This window comes from Gopherus flavomarginatus, chromosome 18, assembly GCF_025201925.1.
Source record: "Gopherus flavomarginatus isolate rGopFla2 chromosome 18, rGopFla2.mat.asm, whole genome shotgun sequence".
Classification (NCBI taxonomy): domain Eukaryota; kingdom Metazoa; phylum Chordata; order Testudines; family Testudinidae; genus Gopherus; species Gopherus flavomarginatus.
The window spans coordinates 3,443,676-3,463,293 of record NC_066634.1 but is presented as its reverse complement, the minus strand read 5'-3'; the positions used below and the strand labels follow the sequence as shown (position 1 = coordinate 3,463,293).

The following is a 19,618-nucleotide window of genomic DNA, read 5'->3' as shown; positions in this document are numbered from 1 at the left end:
CGCTGCGGGGGGGAGGGGAGGGGGCGGTCAAATCAGGGCGCTCCGCGGGGGAGGCGTCATCGCAGGCCCACCTCCACTGGCCCCGGCGGGAGGGGGCGCAGGACCGAGGTGGGGGGGTCGGGATCCCAGACGTGGGGGTGCGCTGGAGTTTGAAGAGAGGCAGAGAAGCTGGCAGGCAGCAGGCGCTGAGAGAGAGACAAGAGGAACAAGGTCAGTGTGGGCTCCATCCCTCCGCTGAGCCTCCGTCCCTCCATCCCTCCGCCAAGACTTTCCCATTCCCTCCTTCCCTCCATCCCTCCGCTGAGCCTCCGTCCCTCCATTCCTCCGCCAAGACTTTCCCATTCCCTCCATCCCTCTGCCGAGCCTCTGTCCTTCCATCCCTCCACCAAGACTTTCCCATTCCCTCCTTTCCTCCATCTCTCCATCCCTCTGCTGAGCCTTTCCCATTCCCTCCATCCCTCTGTCCCCTCTATTCCTCCATCTGTCTGCTGAGCCTTTCCCATTCCCTCCATCCGTCCTCCGAGCCTGTCCCGTTCCCTCCGTCCCTGCACTTTCTCTCTTTCTTTTCCTTTCCAGAGTGTGTTTGGGTCTCAGATCAGGGACCCTCCCCCCAAACAGGCCCCCCAACTCTCCCTGCTCCTGCCCCTCTGTCTCTGTATCTGCCCCTGTTCCCCTGCTCCCCCCTGTCACAGCCTGTCCTGTCCCCCTCGACCCCTGGGGTCCCGGCTGGGGTCTGCAGGTGCTGCAGGGACCTGGCTGGGGGCACTTTGGGGCTGGGGGCTGGGGTGGGCTAACGCTGCCGTCCCGTCAAGGGGCTGTACACTCAGCGGAGGGAGGGGGGATTCGGAGCCTGCAGTCGCCCCCCCCCACTCTAGCTGAAAAAGCTCAGCTTTCACCTGGGGGGGCTGCTTCCCTTGTCCTCCCCCCCAAATTTTTGCTGCAAACTCGCTGCAGCCCCCCCCCCCCATCCTTCCCGGGGACTCTTGTGTAACTGAGGCTAGCAGCTCCCCCCCCCCCCGCGAGCGACTGGGAATGAGGCATAAATACCTCACGGGGCTCACCGCCCCCCCCAGCCAGGCTGCTAAGCCCCCCCATGCAACTCCCCCCCCCGCCCTGAATCCCACCCCTCGCCTCAGATGAGTGCAGCAAGGGCAGGCGCAGGCGGGGGGAGGGGGGGGGCTGGGAGCCGGGACAGCTGCCTCAGCAGATCTGGTGTGGGGGGAGTGAAGCCCCCCCGCACTCAGAACCTGCCGCAGCTGGGCTGTGGGGGGCTATGGGACGGCTGAGAGCGGGGGGGAGTCCTGAGGTGGGGGGGCTCTGGGGCTGGGGAGCATCCTGGGGGGGCACTGTGGGACTGGTACAGGGGGTGCATGCTAAGGGGGGGCTGGGTGTGTGGAGTATCGGGGGTGAGGGGTAGCCCGAAGGGGGTCTCTGGGGCTGGGTGTGAGCTTTCCAGTGGGAGGCTGGGGTTGGGGGGCATTCCAGGGGGCTGGAGGTGGGGGCGATCTCAGGCTGAGTGAGAGGGTTCGGAGGAGCTGGTGTGTGAGGATTCTGGGGGGTCTTGGGCTGGATGTGGGGGTTCTGGGGGGTGGGGATGGGAGTGGGGGTCAGGGGGTCTGGATGTAGGGGGATTTGGGGGTGCTGTGGGAAGTTCCGGGGGGTTGGATGTGGGGTGTTGGGAGTGGGGCTGGGGTGGGGGTTCGGGGGTGCTGGATGTGGGGGGGTTCTGGGGGGGCTGGAGGTGGGATCCCGAAGGCTGCCGGAGCACAGAGGTCCCCCCGTTCTGCCCCGTCCCTCTGTCAATTGTCCCAGTGTGTGGATTTGCCCCCTGGCCCCTGAGCTGAGTGGTGGGTGCGGGGCGGGGGGGAGCAGGACCCACATGCAGCCCACCCCGGGGGTCCGGACAGGCTCTGCTCAGGAGCCTCCCAGGGGAGGCCTCCAGGAACTCGCTGTGTGTGTGTGTGTCTGTGTGTGTCTGTGTGTGTGTGTACACTCTGCATGTGTGTGTGCTGTGAGTGTGTGTGTGTGTGTTGCTGTGTGCATGTGGGAGAGCTGGTGTGTGTGTGCATGTGCTGGTGTGTGCATGCTGTGTGTGTGTCCGTTGATGTATGTGCTCTGTGTGTGTGTATGTGCTGGTGTGTGTTCACTGTGTGTGTGCACGCTGTGTGTGTGTCCGTTGATGTATGTGCTCTGTGTGTGTGTATGTGCTGGTGTGTGTTCACTGTGTGTGTGCACGCTGTGTGTGTGTGTGTCCGTTGATGTATGTGCTCTGTGTGTGTGTATGTGCTGGTGTGTGTTCACTGTGTGTGTGCACGCTGTGTGTGTGTCCGTTGATGTATGTGCTCTGTGTGTGTGTATGTGCTGGTGTGTGTTCACTGTGTGTGTGCACGCTGTGTGTGTGTCCGTTGATGTATGTGCTCTGTGTGTGTGTATGTGCTGGTGTGTGTTCACTGTGTTTGTGCATGCTGTGTGTGTGTCCGTTGGTGCATGTGCTCGGTGTATGTACAGTCTGTTTGCATGTGCATTCTGTGTGCATGTGTATGTGCTGGTGTGTGTGTGTGGTTGTGTGTGCTTTGTGTGTGTTCACTGGGTGTGCACATTCCCTCTCTGGGTTTCTTTCTCTCTCCTGGGGTCCCACTTCTGTGTCTAAAATCATCAGCATCCCAGAGCCCCCCCGATACACACCGCCCAATACACACACACACATACACACTGACACAGACACCCTGACACACACACACACACACCGACACATACACACTGACACCAACATCCCAACACACACAGACACACCACAATGCACACACACACCCCCTGACACCTCCCAAAACACACACACACCTTGACACACATGCCCCGACACACACACACACTGACAGACACACCTCAACACCCCAACACAGACACACACACCCAACACACACACCCTGACACACACACACATTAACATCCCAATGCATACACACACACACACACACTGACACATATATACACACACTGACACATGCACTCCAACACCCCCCCACACACACAGAGAAACCCCCAACACACACACCGTGACACACATGCCCTGACACACACACACACACACACACACACACATACACCAACATCCCCAACACATACACACACAGTGACACACACACACACCCCCCCAACATCCCCAACACATGCACACACTGACACCCACACACCCCAACACACACACACAGAGACATCCCCCCAACACACACACACTGACACACATACAATCTGTCCAAGGCTGAGATTCCCCCCGCCCCCCGAATCCAGAGATACTCAGTCAATTCCTGGGGGTGTGGGGGGTGCAGCCTCCAGGCCAGGCTCCCCCCCCCCGCGCCTGCTGAGCCAGGAGCTCTTGACATCACCCCTCCCGCCACGCAGACACCTGTCATCGATCCCCCACCCCTCAGGTACCCCCCTCCCCCTCCATCCCCCCTCCTCTCTGCAGCCTCCAGCCCCCCGCAACCGCCCTCCCCCCACCTGATACTCACTTGTCAGTCAACGCCCCCCCCGGGATTTTGGGGGGGCGGCTCCACCACGTCGCTGGGTGTGTGTGTGGGGGGCCGGGCCGGGCCGCGGCGGGGGCGGAGGGGGGCGAAGGCGGCCGGATCCTGCTGGCGGGGCCCGATCCTGGCGCTGGCTCCCTCCCCCCCCCCGCGGCGAAGCTGAGGATGCGGATCCGGCTGCTGCTGCTGGGACTGCGGACCCGGCTATGACATCACCGCCCGTAAGGTGGAGCCTGGCTATTCCGGGGGGGCAGGGGGGGCTGGCCCGGCAAGAGGGGGGCTGGAGCCTGCAACGGGCTGGGCTCGGATCTGTCCCCTCCGGCAGGAGAGGTCAGTGGGGCGCAGTGGAGGGGGCGCAGGTGGCGGCTGCTGGGGGGGGGAGCACGGTAAGTAACTGCATCCCCCCCTTACGCTATAGGGGCTGCGGGGGGGGGGCGCTGGGCCAGTTAATGTGAGGCCCTTGCTTTGAATGTGGAGCCACCTTAAAGACCCTGCAAAGAAATTGGGGGGGGCCCCTCTGGAAGGCAAGTCGCTGGAAGGGATGAGGGGGGGCTCTGGGGGAAGAGTTGGGGGGAGTTGCAGGGGGAAGGGGAGGAAGAGGGGAATCTCTGATGGGAAGGGGGGGCTCTGGGAGGGAAGAGGCAGGGGAGTTGCAGGGGAGATGGGGAAGAAGGGGGTCTCTGGGGGAAAGAGGGGGAGTCTCTTGGGGAAGGGGGGTCTGGGAGGGAAGAGGTGGGGGGAGTTGCTGGGGGGACGGGGAATTGCTGGGGGGAGAGGGAAGAAGGGGAGAGTCTCTGAGGGGAAGAGGGGGTCTCTGGGAGGGAAAAGGCAGGGGAGTTGCTAGGGGGAGGGGGAAGAAGGAGGAGTCTCTGGGGGAAGGGGGAGTCTCTTGGGGAAGGGGGGGCTCTGGGAGGGAAGAAGTGGGGAGTCGCTGGGGGGATGGGGAGTTGCTGGGGGGGAAGGAGGGAGTTGCTGGAGGGAAAGGGGGGCACTGGGAGGAGACTGATGGGGGACAATGGGGACCACACAGACTGGCAGGGGGACAGGATCAGGGTTGGGGGGCAGCAAGTGGCTGCATTAACCCTGCGGGGTCAGAAGGGAGCTGGGGGGGAGGAGACAGGTGGACCCGAACTAACCCCTTCCACTGGCCAGCTACGCAGACCAACCCAAACCCACCCGTTTCACACATGAACCAGCATGGTGCACACGCTGGTGACACGCACACACGGGTAGTACACGTGTGCAAAGCCACGTCTCTCACACACACGTGTGCAAACATGGGTAGCACACAGGTAACACACATCCACACACAGCCTCTCGCAGCTGCTCGAGTCCTACCCTCAAACTACCCCTAACCGGGCTGGTAACTGGGGGGCCCGGGGTTGGGGCCCCTGGATGTCACTAGTTACCCTCCTCTCCCCAGCTGGGCAGAGCCCTGGGAGGTGACAGGGACTCCTGGGCTGATAATTCATACAGGCTGAGCCCCCACCCTTTGTGGATCTTTTGGGACTAATTCGGGGGCTCCTGAAGATTTTTTTGGGGGAAATGTGCCCTATGCCCCCCCATAGCGCGAAGTCTCCCTGGCGTGAGGGACTCTGCACAGGGATACAGACTGTGGTGGATGGGCTCTGTACAGGATTGAGACTGGGGGAGGGGGAAGGCACTACACAGGGATAGAGACTGAGGGAGGGGCTCTACACAGGGATAGAGACCGGGGGAGGGGCTCTACGTGGGGATAGAGGCTGGGGGGATGGGGAGCTCTACATGGGAATAGACACTGGATGAGGGGCTCTACCTGGGGATACAGACTGGGGGAGGGGGGAGGGGCTCTACATGGGGATAGTGACTGGGGGAGGGGCTCTACACGGGGATAGAGACCAGGGGAGGGGCTCTACACGGGGCTAGTGACTGGGGGAGGGGCTCTACACGGGGATAGAGACTGGAGGAGGGGGACTCTACACGGGGATAGAGGCTGGGGGGATAGGGAACTCTACATGGGAATAGACACTTGATGAGGGGCTCTACCTGGGGATACAGACTGGGGGAGGGGGGAGGGGCTCTACATGGGGATAGTGACTGGGGGAGGGGGGAGGGGCTCTACATGGGGATAGTGACTGGGGGAGGGGGGAGGGGCTCTACATGGGGATAGTGACGGGGAGAGGCTCAACACAGGGATAGAGACCAGGGGAGGGGCTGTACACGGGGATAGAGACCGGGGGAGGAGGGAGGGGCTCTACAACCCAAGCTCACAGTTTCTCAGCCCCGAAGGCCCCACGTGCCCAGGTTCTGGGACCTGCAGAGCCTGGTCTGGGGCTGCCCTGAATTCTCTTCCCCTTTGACCTGGAGCCAGCTCAGCTCCCCTTCCCTGCACCTCGCTCCTTCCCAGGCTGGCTCCGGCAGGCAGCACCCCTCCCTTCACCTGCCCTGGGGGGAGCAGCCAAACGGGGGGGTCCTGGTGTCTCTCACTCTGGGGCAGGTTTTCTGCAGGAAAAGGGGGATGGGGGTTCACAGAGCCCCTGGCATGGGGGGGATGAGGGACCAGCTAGTGGGAGGGGGTGGGAGTTTGCAGGGATGGCTAGATTAGAAGGGGATGGGAGGGGGGGTACCCAGGGGGACCCCCAAAACCCCTGAGTCCCTGCATCCCCCAATCCAGTGGTATGGCCTGACCTCTGCATCCCCAACTCCCAACACCCTACCCCCCCAAACCCCCAGCCCCCCACCTGCTCCCAACTCCCTACCCCCAACCCCACAGCCCTCTGCCTGCCCCCATCTCCCCAGCCCCCCACATGCCCCCAAATCCCCAGCCCCTGCCTGCTCCCCAACTCCCTACCCCCAACACTCTATCCCCCCAACCCCCCAGCCCCCTGCCCTGCCCTGCCCAGCAATGAAGATCAGTCAGGCCTCTGGTAACCAGTGTTGTTTACTGACGGCTTGGCCCAGCCCCGGGGCCCCCGGGCTCTGCTGGAGAATCAGTGTGGGTGTGGGTATGTGGGTGAAGGGGGAAGGGGTTGGCTGATGGAGGGAGCAGTCCAAGGAGGGAGCCTGCCAAAGTCAGCAGCAGCCGGGTTAAGAACCAGCGGGAATTTTCGGAAGTGGGAATTCTGACTGTTTTGTATGAATACGATGTGTGCCTCAGTTTCCCCAACAACATCAGGCCCTACCGTGGAGTGGAGGCCTGCTCACCAGTTCCTCGTCCGGCCTGGGAACGTGGCAAAGGCCCAGTGCTCGTGGGACCATGTGGTGCCACAAACCGACTCCAGCCCAGAGCGACGGACACCCCGACCCCTCCTCGGAGGCTGGGAAGCCGGGACGATGGACAGGAGGTTTTGGAGGGGCCGGGTCAGTAAGTCACTGCCAGAGGAGAGATGGTGGGAGAGCATCTCTGGCCGGCCCAGGGGGCAGCAGAAAGTCCCGCTGCCGACCAAGCTGCTCCATGGTGACGTGTGTTAGTGTGTAGCCACGGAGCTGGGGCGCTGGGCACCTTCGCCACCCAAACCGATCCTGGGGCCTTTCTGGGTAGTGCTGGCGTGGGCTGCTGAGCCGGGTGTCTGCGCAGGGCTGGGATGTGGCCCGGAGTCACCGGGCGATGCTCCGGGACTGCTCCCTACGAATCCAGGCAGGACTCGGGGGGCCCCCTCTCTGTGTGCAGACTGGCCCCGGGTAAGAAGTTCACGCGGCTTCCACCTTCCTGGGTCTGACCCCGGAGCATTCAGCATCCCCGTCCCCCTGTGCCCTTCCCACAGCGAGTGCATCGGGGCGGCCTGGGGGAGCCAGAGGGTCCTGCCCCCCCACTCCGCAGTCAGACATGACTCTCAGCCGGCCGGTAACGCGGAAGGTTTATTAGCCACCAGGAACAGCCCAAAACTGAGCTTGTGGGTACAGAAACAGGACCCCTCAGTCAGGTCCCTCTTGGGGGCAGGGAGGCCAGAGCCCCATCTGCCTCCCCTCCATTTCCCCAGCTGGCTCCAAACTGAAACCCCCTCCAGCCGCCTCCCCCAGGCCTACCCCCGCTCCTCCCACAGCCTTTGTCCAGATTCCTGGGCAGAGGTTTCACCTGGCCTCAGCCCCCTCCTGGCTCGGGTATCTTCCCTCAAGTGAAGTCACACACGGGAAGGACACACATGGGCAGAGGCCACAGGCACACATGGGGAGGACACATGGACACACACGGGAAGGACACACATGGGGGAGGCCATGGGCACAGACGGAGAGGACACATGGACACATGGGAAGGACACACTTGGGGAGAGGCCACAAGCACACACGGAGAGGACACAAACACACATGGGAAGGACACATGGACACACGCACTCCATGTTTTCCCATGTCCGTGACCTGGCGGGCTGGCAGGCGGTTGCTCGGTGGCAGGGCCTGGCTTTGCTGACTGGTTTCGGGCCCAGGCCGCCCCACTCCAGCCTTTCTCTTCAACTTGCTAGAGCATGGAGGGGTTGGGCGGGGGTCCTGTGCTGGAGGTGGGGGACAGGAGGGCCGCAAGTAACACTCTGTACCTTGGTTTGCTGCTCAGATGTTAAGGCCTCACCCCAAAGCAACCCCTCCTCCCGCTCTGACCACTAGACCCCACTTCCCTCCCAGAATTGGGGAGAGAACCCAGGAGTCCTGACTCTAGCCCCACCCCCACTCTAACCACTAGACTCCACTCTCCTCCCAGAGCTGGGGAGAGAACCCTAGAGTCCTGGCTCCAGCCCCCCCCACTCTAACCACTAGTCCCCACACCCCTCCCAGAGCTGGGGAGAGAACCCAGGAGTCCTGGTGTGACAACATGGGAATGTTTTTAATGTTTTCTCTGAATACTGTGTGCCTCAGTTTCCCCTATGCATTTCTCAAGTATCTAGAGGTGTGTGATTGTTGCAGAGCCCTAAGGGGCCAGTGTGATGCCCTGACTTCTGGCAACTGATGGCCTGGGCCCCTCCCCTGCAAAGTTGCCAACTAAAGGTGTTAAAAAACGAAGAGATCAGGTGATCTCCTGGCCTGGGAAAGAGACAAAGGGAGAATTTTCGGCTTGGAGCTAGCTGGGAAAATGGAGGGGAGGCCAGACAGACCTCCTGGCTCCCTGGTCCCCCAGGATGGACCTGACTGAGGGGGTCCCGTGGTCTGTACCTGCAAGGCCTGTCTTGAACTGTGTTCCTGTCATCTAAATAAACCTTCTGTGTTACTGGCTGCCTGAGAGTCGTGGTGAACTGCAGGGGCCTTGTCTCCTCCAAACTCTGTGACACCTGGTTCCCAGCCCTCCGCTGCTCTAACCACTAGACCCCACTCCCCTCCCAGAGCCAGGGAGAGAACCCAGGAGTCCTGGCTCCCAGCTGAGATGGAGAAGGGAGTAGGGAGTATTAACCTGATAATGGTGCATGGGAGTTTCACTAGTTTATTGTTTTCTGCTAACACGGGGTGTGCCTCAGTTTCCCCGGGTGCTGCACCAGTACTAGGTGGAGATAGGAAACTGAGGGATGATACCTGACGCCAGCACGGAAAGGGTGGCGGTTTCCCTGTGTAACCTGAGCCCAGGAGGGGGCTGGGGCCAGGTGACACCTGCCCCAGAAACCGGACAAAGGCTGGAGGAGGAGCCTGGGGGAGGTGGCTGGAGGGGGAAATGGGGAGAGGCCCAGAACTGGGGTCTGGGCTCCCCCTCAAGAGGGACCTGACTGTGAGGGGTCCTGGTCTCTGTACCCAGAAGCTCTGGTTTGGACTCGATTCCTGTCGGCTAATAAACCGTCTGTGTTACCGGCCGGCTGAGAGTCCCGGTCCATTGCAGGAAGTGGGGGGTGCAGGGCCCGGACTCCCCCACACTCTGGGACAACTGGTGGCAGAGCTGGGATCTACTGCACCCCGTGGACCGAGCGTCCTGCAGCGAGTGACTGGGGAGCAGGAAAACGGGGGGTTGACGAGGACCAGGCCTGCTGCAGGCTGAGCGGAGCCAGGCTTAACCCCTGGGGGTGGGTGCCCAGCGAGAAGGGTCCCCCCGGCAAGCGGTTCCGGGGCGGAGGAGTTGGCGGCTTGACCCTGGGGGAGAGGTGGTGACCTGGAGAAGGGGGGGACAGTCGGGTTCCTCCTGGAAACCGTGGGGAGCTGAGAGCGCCCAGGCCTGCGAGGGTCCAGCGGGGAGAAGTCTCAGCAGCGCCGTAAGGGGGAGCTGGGGGAGGAGGATCGCTCCTGGAGGGAAGCAGCCCGGCTGGGAGGGGTCGGACTGATCCCAAGGGCACCCCAGGGCCCCTCCGACCTATGCCTAGGGGAGGGGCTGGAAGGAGCCAGGTGAACCCCGGGGGCACCGTGACCCCCGCGGCCAGCAGGGGATCCTCACGACCAAGCTCCCCGTCGCTGGAGCCGAGGCGGCTGGAATGGGAGAGGGAGTTAAAACCGAAAGAGCCGGTGGATGAGGGGAAGGAGCTGGCGCTGGCGAGGCCGAGGAGAAGGAGCTGGAGCTGGCGAGGCTGAGAAGGAGCTGGCGCTGGCGAGGCCGAGGAGAAGGAGCTGGAGGATGAGGGGAAGGAGCTGGAGGATGAGGAGAAGGAGCTGGAGGATGAGGAGAAGGAGCCGGTGGAGAAGGAGAAGGAGCCGGTGGATGAGGAGAAGGAGCTGGCGCTGGCGAGGCCGAGGAGAAGGAGCCGGTGGATGAGGAGAAGGAGCTGGCAAGGCCGAGGAGAAGGAGCTGGCGAGGCCGAGGAGCAGAGAGCCCCCCGCTGCGGTGAGCGAGGGGGGACCCAGGACTGCCTGGAGCTTTGCTCAGCACATCCTGTCCCAGTGGGAGGAAGGGCAGGACGTAGATGAATTCCTGACGGCCTTTGAGCAGGCCTGCGAGCTGCACAGGGTTGACCCTGCTGACAGGCTCCGGTTTCTCACCCCCTCACTGACCCCCAAAGCCGTGAGGATGTACAGCCGAATGGAAGGGGCGGAGGCAGAGGACCGTGAACTGTTCAAACCGGCCCTGCTCCGCAGGTTGGGGCTGATGCCCGAGGCGAACCAGGACTGCGGAAAACCCCCGAGGTCACATATCTGGAACTGGCCCTCCGGACGCAGGGATATGCCCACAAGTGGGCAGATGGGGCCCAGACGAAGGACCTGGTTAAACTGCTGGTACGGGAGCAAGTGTCTGAGCGGTGGCCACCCGACCTGAGGCTGTGGCTGAGGGACCAAAAGCCAGAGAACGCGCCACACGCAGGGCGTCTGGCCGATGAGTTTGTGAAGAGCCGGTCGGCGTGGCGGGGAGGCGTCCCAAAGGAACAGGCCCACCATGATGCAGAGGGAGAGTCACCCTGGGACCTCCCAATGGGGGAATATGGAGAACCCCCTCCCAAGGGGAACATCCAGCGTCAGGCCCATCCACCCGGCTCGAGGGGACCCATGGGACGTGACTTGTTATCATTGTGGGCAGAGGGGCCACATCCGGACCCAGTTCCCCAGGCTCACGGACAGACTGAGCAGACCCAACCCACAGCAGGTTAACCGGGCTAGGGACGAGGGGCCGGCTCCCCAGGCAGGGGGGCCTGGCAGCTTCCCAGCTGCTCAGGAGGGAGGAGTACCCCAGGCCAGATCCTAAGCTGACAGGGGGGGCACGGGGCTGTCCCGGCTGAGCGAGTGCCTTGTTCCCCTGGAAGTGGATGGGAGGAAGGTCAATGGATACTGGGACATGGGCGCTGAGGTGACCCTGGCCTGGCCCAAGGTGGTGGCCCCAGATCGTGTGATGCCTGATACCCAACTGACCCTGAGGGGGGTGGGCGGGACCCTATTCAAGGTGCCCATGGCGAGGGTACGCCTGAAATGGGGGGCCATGGAGGGCCCTAAGGATGTGGGGGTGCACCATCATTTGCCCACTGAGGTGTTGATGGAGGGGGGGACTTAGAGGATTAGCCAAGCAACCCCCAGAACGCCCTAGTCATGAGCCGTAGCCTGAGCCGGCGAGGGGCACTGCGTCCTGACACCGGGGAGGGTACCTCACTGGAGGCGCAGGACCGTACCCTGGTGGGGAGGGGGCATCAAGGGACACGGCTCAGAGAGGCTACGGCCTCAGACCCAGCCAGCAAGAGGGAGCCGGTCCCCGTCCCTTCCCCAGCTGCTGAGTTCCAGGCCGAGCTGCAGAGAGATCCCTCCTTGTGAAAGCTCAGGGACCTGGCCGACCTCAGTGCGGCACAGGCCACGGGGAGGTTCCTGTGGGAGAAGGGGTTCCTGTACCAAGAATGGGCTCCCCCAGGGGAAGCAGAGTCATGAGGGATCAGGAGGCAGCTGGTGGTCCCCTGGAAGTATCGCCACAAACTCCTGTACCTGGCCCATGACACCCCTCTCGCAGGGCACCAGGGAATCTGGCGCACCAGGCAGAGGCTGCTACAGAACTTTTACTGGCCTGGGGTCTTTACTACGGTCCAACGATATTGCCAAACCTGTGACCCCTGTCAGAGGGCGGGGAAGACCCGGGACAAGGGGAAAGCGGCTTTGAGACCTTTGCCCATCACAGAGGAGCCTTTCCAGAAGGTGGTTATGGACATAGTGGGGCCCCTCAGCAAGATGACAGGGTCGGGGAAGAAATACATCCTGGTGGTGGTGGATTTCGCTATGCGCTACCCTGAGGCGGTGGCCTTGTCCTCTATCGAGGCTGACACCGTAGCGGACGCGCTGCTGACCATCTTCAGTCAAGTGGGGTTCTCCAAGGAAGCCTTGACAGACCAGGGATCCAACTTCATGTCGGCCCTGGTCCGGTGCTTGTGGGAGAAATGTGGGGTCCGGCTCACCTGGGCCTTAGCCTATGACTCCCAGTCCAACGGGCTGGTGGAGAGGTTCAGTGGGACCCTAAAGATGATGCTGAAAACCTTTATGGACCAGCACCCACAGGATTGGGACAAGTATTTACCCCACCTGCTGTTCGCGTACAGGGAGGTGCCCCAGGAGTCTACCGGGTTTTCGCCTTTCGAACTGTTGTACGGAAGGAGGGTGAGGGGGCCCGTGGACCTGATGAGAGACGAATGGGAGGGGAAGGCCATTCCCGATGGAGAGTCAGTGGTGGAGAACGTCCTGACCTTCCGGGAAAGACTGGCCGAGCTCATGGGCCTGGCCAGGGAGAATCTGGCCCGAGCCCAGAGGAGGCAGAAGGTCTGGTAAGACCGCACGGCACGAGCCTGTGCCTTTGCCACCGGGGATCAGGTGATGGTTCTCATCCCCGTGAGGAAAAACAAACTCCAGGCCGCCTGGCAAGGCCCTTTCAAGGTTGTCAAGCAGCTAAATGAGGCAAACTATGCGGTGGAGCTGTCGAAAATGGCACACCGCCGCCGGGTGTACCATGTCAACACGGTGAAGCCGTGTGTGGGCATTGGGAGGGGGATGACCCGTTAGAAGATCTATTCCCTGAGACAGGAGCTGGCTCCCTCCTGGAAGCAATTCTCCTCTCAGATCGGCTAAGCCCTGCCCAGCAAGCTGAGACGGGGCGTGCCTTGGTTTCCCTGGGGTGCTGCTCCAAAACTAGCTGGGGATGGGAAATGAGGGGGTGACTTCGCTGGGGGATGACACCTGATGGCCGGCATGTAAGGGATGGCAGCTGCCCTGCGGAACCTGCGGGGGGGCAGGCCAGGGGTGTGGCTGGGGGAGGCAGCGGGAAGGGGTTTCAGTTTGGGGCTGGCTGGGGAGATGGGGGGGGAACCAAGAACCGGGGTCTGGGGTCCCCATCCCCCAAGAGGGACCTGACTGAGGGGTCCTGTTTCTTGTACCCACAAGCTGTGGGTTTTGGGCTGTTCCTGTCGGCTAATAAACCTTCTGTGTTACCAGCCAGCTGAGAGTCCCAGTGAGTCGCAGGAAATGGGGGGAGCAGGGTCCCGACTCCCCCACACTCTGTGACACCAGCCCCCCTCCTCTAACCACTAGACCCCCCTCCTGTCCCAGAGCTGTGGGTGGAACCCAGGCGTCCTGAGGCCCCGGTGTGAGTCGTGGGCTGGGGGGTGCTCAGGGCTGGGGGGTGGGTTTTGGGGCTCGACGTGGTGCTGGGTGGGGGCGTCTCTCGCGGTGCTGGGGGAGGGGGCGACTTGGCCCGCGCCAGCCCCACGCGGTCCTGGTCCCGGTCGAACACCGTGTAGTACTGGCCCAGGAAGACGTCCCCCAAGATCCAGAGGGGGCCGGCGGGGGCGGGCACGTCCAGGGCCATGAACCCGCTGACGCAGATGGTGATGTCCAGCTGCGTCACCTGGGGGGAGAAGAGGGGGGAGGGGGTCAGGCTGGGCCTAGGACGGACCCTGTGGGGCCAGCAACCTGCCCCCCCCGGGTGCCCAGCACAGCACCCCCTGTCCCCCTTCTCCCCCATGGGCCCATTCCATCCAATGCCCCCCTCCCCGCAGGCCCAGAGCCCCACAGCACTGCCTCCCTGCCCCCCATGGTCCCATGCCCCCTCACCCGTGAGCCCCGTGTCACCCCAATGGGCCCATCTGACACCCTCCTCCGCTCCCAGACCCAGGGCCTCCCAGCACTGTCCCCTCATGTGCCCAACGCCCTCCCCAGCACTGCCCCCCAGCCCCCTTGGGCCCAATGCCCCCCCACCACTGTCCCTCACCCCCATTGAGCCCAGCGCCCCCCCAGCACTGCCCCCCGCCTCCCATTGGGCCCAATGCCCCCCCAGCACTGCCCCCCATCCCCATTGAGCCCAGCACCCTTCCAGCACTGCCCCCTTCCCCCCATGGGCCCAGCACCCTCCAGCATGACACCCCCTGGCCTCCCTTTCCCCCCATGCCCCTGCCCAAGTCACAGCAACCCTCAGGCCGGACAATCCCCGCAGCAGCCCCCAGCCCACCATGGGCCCGGCCTGTCCCAGCGTCGCCCCCGGGGGGCCTCACCTTCAGCACGTACTGCTCCCCCGTCAGGCTGAAGGGCTTCCCACCCAGCACGAAGGAGACCTCGGGCAGGCCTGAGAGCTGGTCGCAATCTAGCAGGTACTGGGGGAGAGCAGGGGGGGTGGGCGGATGTTAGACAGCCCCCCTCCCACAGCCAGCAGGGGGCGCAGCATGCACGAGAACCCAGGAGTCCTGGCTCCCAGCTCCCCCCGCCCACTCTAACCACTAGTTCCCACTCCCCTCCCAGAGCCAGGGAGAGAACCCAGGAGCCCTGGCTCCCAGCCCCTCTGCTCTAACCACTAGATCCCGCTCCCCACTCAGAGCTGGGGGGAGAACCCAGGAGCCCTGGCTCCCAGCCCCTCTGCTCTAACCACTAGATCCCGCTCCCCACTCAGAGCTGGGGGGAGAACCCAGGAGTTCTGGCTCCCAGCCCCTCGCTCTAACCACTAGACCCCACTCCCTTCCCAGAGCCGGGGGAAGAACCCAGGAGTCCTGGCTCCCAGCCCCCCTGCTCTAACCACTAGACACCACTCCCCACCCAGAGCTGGGGGGAGAACCCAGGAGTCCTGACTCCCAGCCCCGCCCCCAGCTCTAACCCCTAGGCACCTTGGCTAGAACCCAGGTGTCTGGCCCCCTTACCTGCCCATTGAGGGCGTGGAAGGGTCCCAGGGCCTTGTGCAGCATCTTGATCTCCTTGCTGGGGCCCGCGATGAGGGAGGTGCCTGTGTCCACAATGGCCTGGCAGCCCCCCCGGCAGAGAGACAGCCCCTTGCACTGGTGCTCCCCCTGGGCCTTCTTCACCCGGATCCTGCGGAGAGTGGAGGCCGGGAGGGGGGGTCAAGGGGAGGATGGGGGACAGGAGGTGGGGAGGGATTTGGGGACTGGATGGGGGTTCCAGGCTGGGCTTTGGGGGGTTGAGTGTGAGGGTCCAGGCCTGGTTTTTGGGACTGAACGGGTGGTTTGGGGGGCTGAGAGTGGTTTGGGGGGCCAGGGGGACTCTGGGATCAGGCGTCCCAGGGGGGTCGGTTGGAGATCTATGGGGGTCCAGAGGGGTCCTGGAGTAATTCTGGGGGGTTTGGGGCATTGGGGGGGGCAGGGGAGCTGTCTGTTGGGTGGAGGTCAAGGGGCCTGGGGGTCAGATAGCGGTCCAGGGCTGTACTGAGGCTGGGTGGGGGGGGTGTCCAGGGGATCTGGGGGTTGGGTGGGGGTCCTGAGGAATTGGGGGACCCTGGGGGGTTCTGGGAGTCAGGTGGGGGTCCAGGCGGTTGAGGAGGGTCCAGAGGCTTGTGGGGGGGGGTCCAAGGGCTCATGGGGCAGTTCTGGGAGGTGCAGAGGGTTGGGGAGGTCCAGGGGGAATCTGGGGGTCAGGTGGGGGCCCAGGGGGTCAGGGAGAATCCAGAGGCTTGGGGATATTGGGAATTTGGGGGGGGGTAAGGAAGATCCTGGGGTTGGGGAGGTCTGGGTGTGGGGGGGTTCTGGGAATCAGATGGAGGTCTGGGGGTTCAGGGGGGTCCAAGGACTGAGGACTGGGAGGGGTCCCAGGGAGCCCAGATAGTTGGGGATGTCTGGGAAGTTCGGGGGGGCTCCAGAGGCTTTAGGGGGGTCCGGGGGGGTACTCACCTGTCCACCTTGACCTGCCAGTAGGCCTTGCGGGACACGGGCACATAATGCAGCTCCCCTTCATGCAGCTCCGGGTCCGTGCCCCCCAGCAGCAGCTCGCCCCCGTCCGCTGAGCCCCTGCAACCGGGGTAAGAGAGAGCTGGGGGGCTGGGCCAGGAGATCTTGGGTGCTGGGGGGCTTTGGGGTCCAGGTGCCGGGGATCTGAGGACACCGAGGGGCTCAGGGGTCCAGGCACTGGGGGGCTCTGGGACCAAAGGGCACTGAGGGACTCGGGGTCCAGGCGCCGGGGGCTCAGGGGTCTGGGTGCTGGGGAGCTCAAGGGTCCAGGTGCTGGGGGCTCTGGGGTCGAAGGGCACTGACAGACTCAGGGGTCCGGGCGCTGGGGGGCTCTGGGGCCAAAGGGCACTGAGGGACTCGGGGTCCGGGGGCTCTGACCTGCGGAGGTGGAAGGAGAAGACGTTCTGGTCCAGCAGCCCCTGCGCCATCATGTTGTCGAAGACGGGGGTGACCCCGCGCACCGAGAGGCTGGGGTACCCCATCCCCAGGATCCCGTCGAACTTGGCTGCCACGAACACCAGCCCCGGCAGGTCCACGGCTTCAGCGAACGTCTGGTTCTCCACCGTCAGGTTGGACACCTGGGAGCAGAGCTGGGCTGGAACCCAGGAGTCCTGGCTCCTGGCCCCTCCCCCCGCAACCACTGGACCCCACTGCCCTACCCGAGCCGGGGAAAGAACCCAGGTGTCCTGGTTCCCAACCCCCCCTGCTCCAACCACTGGACCCCACTGCCCTCCCTGAGCCACGGAGAGAACCCCGGCGTCCGGGCCCTCACTCACGGTGATTGTGTCCTGGCTGAGGAAACCCTTCAGGCTGCCGGTCCCATAGTGGATGGAGAACTTGGTGTGGTTGCGTTTGTGGGTGCAGGAGAAGAGCGAGTGGTAGTGAGTGTGCACCCCTGGGGGAGAGAGGGGGTCAGGAGAGACAGACAGCCCCCCCAACAGAGCCCTCTGTGCACCCCTGGGGAGAGAGGGGGTCAGGAGAGACAGACAGCCCCCCCAACAGAGCCCTCTGTGCACCCCTGGGGGGAGAGGGGGTCAGGAGAGACAGACAGCCCCCGACAGAGCCCTCTGTGCACCCCTGGGGGGAGGGGGGGTCAGGAGAGACAGACACAGCCCCCCCGACAGAGCCCCCCGTGCACTCCTGAGGAGAGAGGGGGGACAGGACAGGTGGACACAGCCCCCCCGACAGAGCCCCCCGTGCATCCCTGAGGAGAGAGGGGGGACAGGACAGACAGACACAGCCCCCCGACAGAGCCCCCCGTGCACCCCTGAGGAGAGAGGGGGGACAGGACAGACGGACACAGCCCCACCGACAGAGCACCCCTGGGGAGACGGGGGACAGGACGGACACCCCCCAGCCCCCCACTCACAGCACGCCAGGTGGAGGAGGCAGCAGCCGGCCGAAGGCACCCACAGGTCGGACGAGCCCGTGTCGAAGACGACGCTGAACTGCTGGGGGGGCGTCCCGATCCCGATCTCCCCATAGTACTGGGCCTGGGGGGGTCAGCGTCGAGGGTCAGCAGCCAGCCTGGCCCCCCAGCACCCCCACCCACTCCCATCTCCCCAGTGCCATCCCCGGCCCCCCAGCTCTGGCCCCATAGAGCCCCTGCTCTCTCCCACCCCTCCAGCCCCCCAGAACCCCTGCCCCCTACCATTCCCCCAGTGCCGTCCCCTGCCCCCCAGCCCTGGCCCCCCAGAGCCCCCGCCCACTCCCAGTCCCCCAGTGCCGTCTCCTGCCCCAAGACTCCTCCCAGCTCCCAAAACCTTCCCCAGCATCAGCCTCTTCCCCCCAAATCACCCCCCAGCACAGCCCCTTGCCCTCCACATCCTCTCCCTGCTCCCCTTCAGCGCAGTCCCCCCAGGCTGAGCAGCCCCAGGGCTGGGTTTGGGGGGTCACTCACGTCCATGTAATTGTGCAGACGCTGGGGGCCAGCTGAGCGGCTGTGGGGCCCCCTGCCCGGCCCCCTGCCAGCCCCCAGGTCGGCAATGGGGAGCCCCGGCCAACGGAACCTGCTCCGGACCGAAGGGAACTTCCGCAGGGGGATCCTGCCGGAGGGAGGGGGGGGTCAGTGCAGGGAAACCACGGGACCCCCCCTACTCCCCTGAGCCAGCCAGCGCCCCCTAAAGGGGACAGGCCCCAGGCCCCATTCCCAGCCCCCCTGAGCCAGCCAGTCCCTGCCCTGGGGCCAGATGGGACTTGGTGCCCCCCAGAGGGGACAGGCCCTGGACCCCCTTCCCTGCCCCCCTAACCCAGCCAGTCCCCGCCTGGGGCCAGATAGGAGCAGCGGAAATACCAGTCCCACACAAGGGCCTGGAACTGGCTGGACTGGTCGGGGGACTGGCTGGGTGGGGCAAGCTCAGAAATCCCCATAGCGTGTGGGGCACCTGGAGCCTTTGATCTGCTGTGCCAGGCAGCCCCTGCCCACGCTGGCACCTGCGTCATCCCAGCCATGACCCCGCTCGCCCCCTCCCTCAGCGGGGAGAGAACCCAGGTGTCCTAGTTCCCAGCCACCAGTTCTAACCACTAGACTCCCTTCCCAGAGCCATGGAGAGAACCCAGGAGTCCTGACTCCCAGCACCCCCCTGCTCTAGCCACTAGACACAACTCCCTTCCCAGAGCCATGGAGAGAACCCAGGAGTCCTGGCTACCAGCACCCCCTGCTCTAGCCACTAGACACAACTCCCTTCCCAGAGCCATAGAGAGAACCCAGGAGTCCTGGCTACCAGCACCCCTGCTCTAACCATTAGATATCACTCCCCTCCCAGAGCCAGGAGGGAATCCAGGATTCCTGGCTCCCAGACCCTCCCCTCTAACCACTAGTCCCCACTCCCCTCCCAGAGCCAGGGAGAGAACCCAGGAGTCCTGGCTCCCAACCCCCCTGCCCTAACCACTAGACCCCAGTCCCCTCCCAGAGCCCAGGAGAGAACCCAGGAGTCCTGGCTTCCAGCCCCCCCCCCCAAACCACTAGACCCCAGTCCCCTCCCAGACAGGACCCAGGCGTCCGGGGCCCTCACCGGATCAGTGCCTGGGTGCCGAGCGCCAGCAGCAGGAGGGTGGCCCAGCCTGGGGCCCCCATCGCGTCCGGTATGGCGGCGGCTGTCAGTCCGTCTGTCCCCAGGCCTGGGAGCCGCCTCCTCCCACTGGCTGGGTCACCTGGGGTGCAGCGCCTGATTGGCCGGGAGCCCCTGGGGCTCAGGCTCAGATTGGCCCAGGCCTCCTGGGGTGCAGCACCCCATTGGTCCTGGCTCTGCCAGCAAGGCAGCCGTGGGTGGGGTGTCACCGGGGCGCCCCACGGCCTGGCTGGGGGCGGGAACTGGGCGCTGGGCTAGGGGGTGGGGATCGGGGGGGGCTCCTGCCTCTCGGCCCCCCTCAAACCCTGCCCCCTTCCCCACAGCTCCATAGACCCACAGCCCTCCCCAGAGCCCCCAGCCTGCACCATAACCCTCCCCACCCCCACAGCCCCATAGACCTCCCCCCACTGCCCCATAGCCCTCCCCACAGCCTGCACCATAACCCTCCCCACCCCCACAACCCCATAGACCTCCCCCCACTGCCCCATAGCCCTCCCCACAGCCTGCACCATAACCCTCCCCACCC

General features: G+C 64.3%; 1 protein-coding gene across 1 annotated transcript; it reads right to left on the bottom strand.

The window, feature by feature from the left end:
• Nucleotides 1–12,643: 12,643 nt before the first annotated feature.
• LOC127036907 (cathepsin D-like) lies at nucleotides 12,644–19,282 on the bottom strand. The gene is made up of 9 exons (XM_050928189.1): nucleotides 19,036–19,282; nucleotides 17,922–18,066; nucleotides 17,391–17,514; nucleotides 16,798–16,916; nucleotides 16,400–16,599; nucleotides 15,965–16,081; nucleotides 14,984–15,152; nucleotides 14,348–14,446; nucleotides 12,644–13,704 (listed from the first exon to the last, which is right to left on the bottom strand). Exons 1-9 carry the CDS (start codon nucleotides 19,095–19,097, stop codon nucleotides 13,378–13,380), a joined length of 1,362 nt encoding a protein of 453 aa, XP_050784146.1. The 5' UTR covers nucleotides 19,098–19,282; the 3' UTR covers nucleotides 12,644–13,377.
• Nucleotides 19,283–19,618: the final 336 nt, after the last annotated feature.

Bases quoted from the DNA above. Each gene is read 5' to 3' on its own strand.
- LOC127036907 (XM_050928189.1), bottom strand. From the start codon at position 19,097: ATGGGGGCCCCAGGCTGGGCCACCCTCCTGCTGCTGGCGCTCGGCACC. The intron at 17,515-17,921 runs GTGAGTGACCCC...TGACCCCCCCAG, and splicing joins GTCTGCACAATTACATGGAC to GCCCAGTACTATGGGGAGAT. The intron at 16,917-17,390 runs GTGAGTGGGGGG...TCTCTCCCCCAG, and splicing joins CCTCCTCCACCTGGCGTGCT to GGGTGCACACTCACTACCAC.